General features: G+C 36.7%; 1 protein-coding gene across 1 annotated transcript; it reads right to left on the reverse strand.

Annotated features, from left to right (window-relative positions):
* Positions 1-2,123: 2,123 nt before the first annotated feature.
* LOC147567907 (uncharacterized) lies at positions 2,124-3,222 on the reverse strand. The gene is made up of 2 exons (XM_086658720.1): positions 2,780-3,222; positions 2,124-2,688 (listed from the first exon to the last, which is right to left on the reverse strand). Exons 1-2 carry the CDS (start codon positions 3,220-3,222, stop codon positions 2,124-2,126), a joined length of 1,008 nt encoding a protein of 335 aa, XP_086514846.1.
* Between the last annotated feature and the right edge of the window lie 904 nt (positions 3,223-4,126).

Here is a 4,126-nt window from a genome sequence, read left to right on the forward strand (position 1 = left end):
TGGAATTCTGGATGTTTTGGATGATATTAATGTTATCACTTTCTATGTTGATATCTTTATAGTTGTGTTCAGCCGCCCAAAGAAGGCCATTAAGAATAGCTACAACCTCGCCTTCTTCACTGTTTCTATTCCTGGATATAGACGTGTGAGCTTCTATGAATTTTGCTTCAGCGTCATGAATAATGAGACTTGTACCTGTTATTTCATTCACATTTGTAAACGATGCATCTACATTGATTTTCAACCAAGAATGTTCGGAGGATTCCATCTAGTTTGTATGGGTTTGTTTTTGCTATTATTTGAAGGCACCTTTTTTGGAAAGTTTTTAATCATACTGATAATATGGGAGAGGTCATTAATTTCATATTGAAAACAATGATCGCATCTAGTTTTCCATATCATCCACAGAATTGTGGCTAAAAGGTTCTGATAAGCCACGTCACTAAATTGAGGGGTATGTTCCCATGAAAAGATCCATTCTGTCAAATTCACAATATTTTCTGAAATAATATTAAAATAAAACCAAATATTCTTGGCTAGAGGACAACGTAGGAGTGCGTGCTCTATAGTTCAATCTCATTACAATTAGGGCAAAGCAAGTTATTGTTAATATATTTTCCGATTCTCTTCCTAACTGGGAGAGCTTTAGTACAGATTTTCCATATAAAGATTTGAATTCTAGGGACAGTGGGGAGATTCCAAATAAATTTCCAATTTGGATTAAGTATTGTGGGGGAATTCATACTAGTGCAAAGGTAATTATACGTAGATTTAACTGTGAATTTACCCGATTTTGTCAACTTCCACATCCTCTGGTCTTCTCCTACCGTACTGATAGGGATTGATTTGATTAGGTTTTGTGTCTGGTTATCAAAGATACTATTAAGGATCTCGTCATCCCATTTATTATTATTAATTAACTGTGCCACCTTCGTTATATCAACTTCGATATTGGTATTCTGTGGAAGATTATTGTCTGGGATCCAATTATCCGACCAAATATTAATCTTATTACCGTTATGGACCTCCCAGGTCATTAAATCTTCGATCTGATGTAGCTGTTTACTAATTGTCTTCCAGAGCCAAGAGTGATGGGGTTTTACTGGGCCTGGGGACTCTGTGCGAGGAAAATACTTAGCTTTCAGAAATCGAACCCACATTGCATTAGGTTCCGCCTTAAGCCTCCAAGCTAATTTACTGAGCATAGCTGAGTTGTCTAGCTTAGTACGATGTATACCCAGCCCTCCCAAGGCTTTAGGAAGACAAATTGACGACCACGATTTCGTACAAATGCCTTTAGACTTACCCCACCAGAACGACTTTTGAATAGTCGCAATGCTTTTGCTGATGTCTTTTGGTATGGCAAAGCATTGCATTTGGTATCGGGGTACGGCGGCTACTAATGTCGAAATAACAACAGAGCGCCCAGCTTGAGAAAGGAATGAATAATTCCACTTCTCTGGTTTATTCTTAATTTGCTGGAGGATATCCTTAAAAGCAATATTTTTGTTAGCACCGACAAAGAGTTGCGCCCCTAGATATTTATCTGAAGTAGACGCGTTTTTAACTTTCAGTGAGTGCATTATAATACGCTTGAATTTCGGGTGAGAGTTCTTAGAGTAGAATATATTGGACTTCTTATAATTAATCATCTGACCTGATGAATCACAGAAAATATTAAGAGTGTTTTTAAGTATGTGTATGTTATCCAATGAGTTTCGACCAAAGATAATGCAATCATCAGCAAACAGAAGATGTGAAATGGTAAGATCAGTATTATTAGTAGGGAACCCCATAAAAGTATCAGGGTCCCGATTAGCTTCTAACAGTCTACTCAAACCTTCCATAGCTAAAATGAAGAGGAATGGGGAGAGTGGATCACCTTGTCTAATACCTATAGTCGGATAAAAGGTGGGCCCGGGATGACCATTGATTAGAACCGCCATAGAGGAGGTAGTGAGACAAGTATTAATCATCCTGATCCAATGCTCTGAATATCCTAGCTTCCTCATAATGTCTGTTAAAAAGTTCCACTCAATTCTGTCAAAAGCTTTGGACATTTCTAGTTTCAATCCAAAGTATCCTGTAGCTCCTTTCATCTTTTTCATGGAATGTATTATTTCCTATTCAATGATGATATTATCTGAGATCTGTCTTCCCGGAAGATAAGCCGCCTGAACCGGAGTAATAATGTCATTAAGAGTATCTTTGAACCTATCAGCTAAATTTTTTGTGATGATCTTATAGGTTGTATTAAGGAGACTAATAGGCCTGTAGTCCGCCGGAATCTGCGGTGTAGCAGTTTTTGGGATAAGACAAATGTGTGTGTGGTTGGCCTCCCCAGGAAGAGAAGCGGAAAGAAAAAAGTTATGTACCAGCTGATGAATATCAGGACTGACAGTATCCCAATTGGTTTGAAAGAAAAAAGGTGGGTAACCATCAGGTCCCGGAGCCGCTTCTCTCTTAAGACCTTTAATTGCATTATTAATCTCATATTCATCAGGTATGGCATTAAGTTTATTATTCTGTTGGGTGGAAATAATCGGATGAAAAAGATTAAGGATGTTAGGTGCAGTAGTGGTGTGATCCGAAGTGTTAATATCCAAAAGATGCGAGGTAAAGATATCTTGAATAAGATCTATATTTTCCTGCCAGTCTAATCTTATTTTGACGATTACGTTGAATGGCCTGTGAATGAAAGAATTTGGTATTCTTATCACCCACTGTAATAAAATTATTTCTGGATTTTTCTTTCCAGATATTTTCTTGGTTTAAGAACAATTGTTCTAGTTGCTCATTCAACCTATAAAGCTCCTCTTTATTACTACTATTTTGAATTCTTTCGGTAATACTCTTAATATTACTATCAATATTACCGAAAACCTTTTTATTCCAAACTGTTAAGTGCTTACTTAACTTCTTAAGCTTCCCTTGAATGTCTTGGTTGGCATTCCATTTCTCCGCTATGAAATCATGACACTCTGGATGATTCATCCAAGTACGCATGAATTTGAAGGGTTTAGTCTTACTATGATTATTATTACTATCAGCCAGTAGAATGGGGAGGTGATCCGATCCCACTGAGTCTAGATGAGTAATTCTAGCTAATTGGTAATTCTTTAGCCAATGAAAATTAGAGAGAGCTCTATCTAGCCTTTCTTGGATCAGCTTCTCACCAAATTGCTTGTTACTCCATGTGTACGAGCTCCCGTGGAATCCCATATCTGTTAATTCCAGCTGACTGATGTTAGATAGGATCCTGGATAAATGAGAATTTGTGGCTGAGGAGCCACCTTTTTTCTCCGCTTTATCTAAGACGCTATTAAAGTCTCCTATAACCGTCCAGGGCATATTCTTGTCTACTTTAAGGTTAATAAGAGTTTTCCAAGGTTTCAGTTTATTTTTATGATAAGGGCAGCCATAAAACCCCGTAATAAAAGTATTAAAACTATTGTTAGAGTTGACAATATTAGCATGTATCACATTATTATCAGAGTATAAAATGGTTGTGTTTAAATGGTGTTTCCAGTACATAACAAGGTCTCCCGCTTTATTGATAGGATCTACAAAGTGACTGCTATAAAATTTATGAAGCTTGATGTTCTTATTAATTAAATTGGCTTTATTCTTTGTTTCCGCTAGGAAAATTATGTCCGGGTTGTATCTATTAATTAGGTTCAAAAGATGTTTTTTGGTGAGGAATTGGGCTATCCCTCTAACATTCCAACTAAGGATAGAGGGGCACTGATTTGGTGGGCTCTGCATTGAACCCAAGGAATAATAAAGGCCCTACTACTGTAGGCGGTCCCGGTTCTAATCTCACCCCTACCTCTAAGAGACTAGTAACCTAGAGATCCAACTTAAAGGCCCTCACCTCTCGATTAAAGGAAGGAAAAATCTACTTATAAAGGATATAATATACTATAAGTTAATTAGTTAATCTAACTCTACTTAGAACTATGCTAGTTCTACAACTAAAATCTCTTAAAAACAAATAGAGGGTATTATAACAAATAGGAGAGAAATTAAAACTAAGATATGATTAAACGAAAAGAGATTAAAACATCCTGGATTAGAGATACTAAATACCCAAGTAAACTAAAGCATAGATAATATCCGATCATTA

Source organism: Eschscholzia californica, unplaced genomic scaffold (genome assembly GCF_041429995.1).
Source record: "Eschscholzia californica isolate CP2 unplaced genomic scaffold, dmEscCali1.0.p SCAF_1, whole genome shotgun sequence".
Classification (NCBI taxonomy): domain Eukaryota; kingdom Viridiplantae; phylum Streptophyta; class Magnoliopsida; order Ranunculales; family Papaveraceae; genus Eschscholzia; species Eschscholzia californica.

Excerpts from the sequence above, each read along its gene's own strand:
- LOC147567907 (XM_086658720.1), bottom strand. The coding sequence starts at position 3,222 with ATGGGATTCCACGGGAGCTCGTACACATGGAGTAACAAGCAATTTGGT. Across the intron at positions 2,689-2,779 it reads AATGAGCAACTAGAACAATT|GCCATTCAACGTAATCGTCA; the intron begins GTTCTTAAACCA and ends TTTCATTCACAG.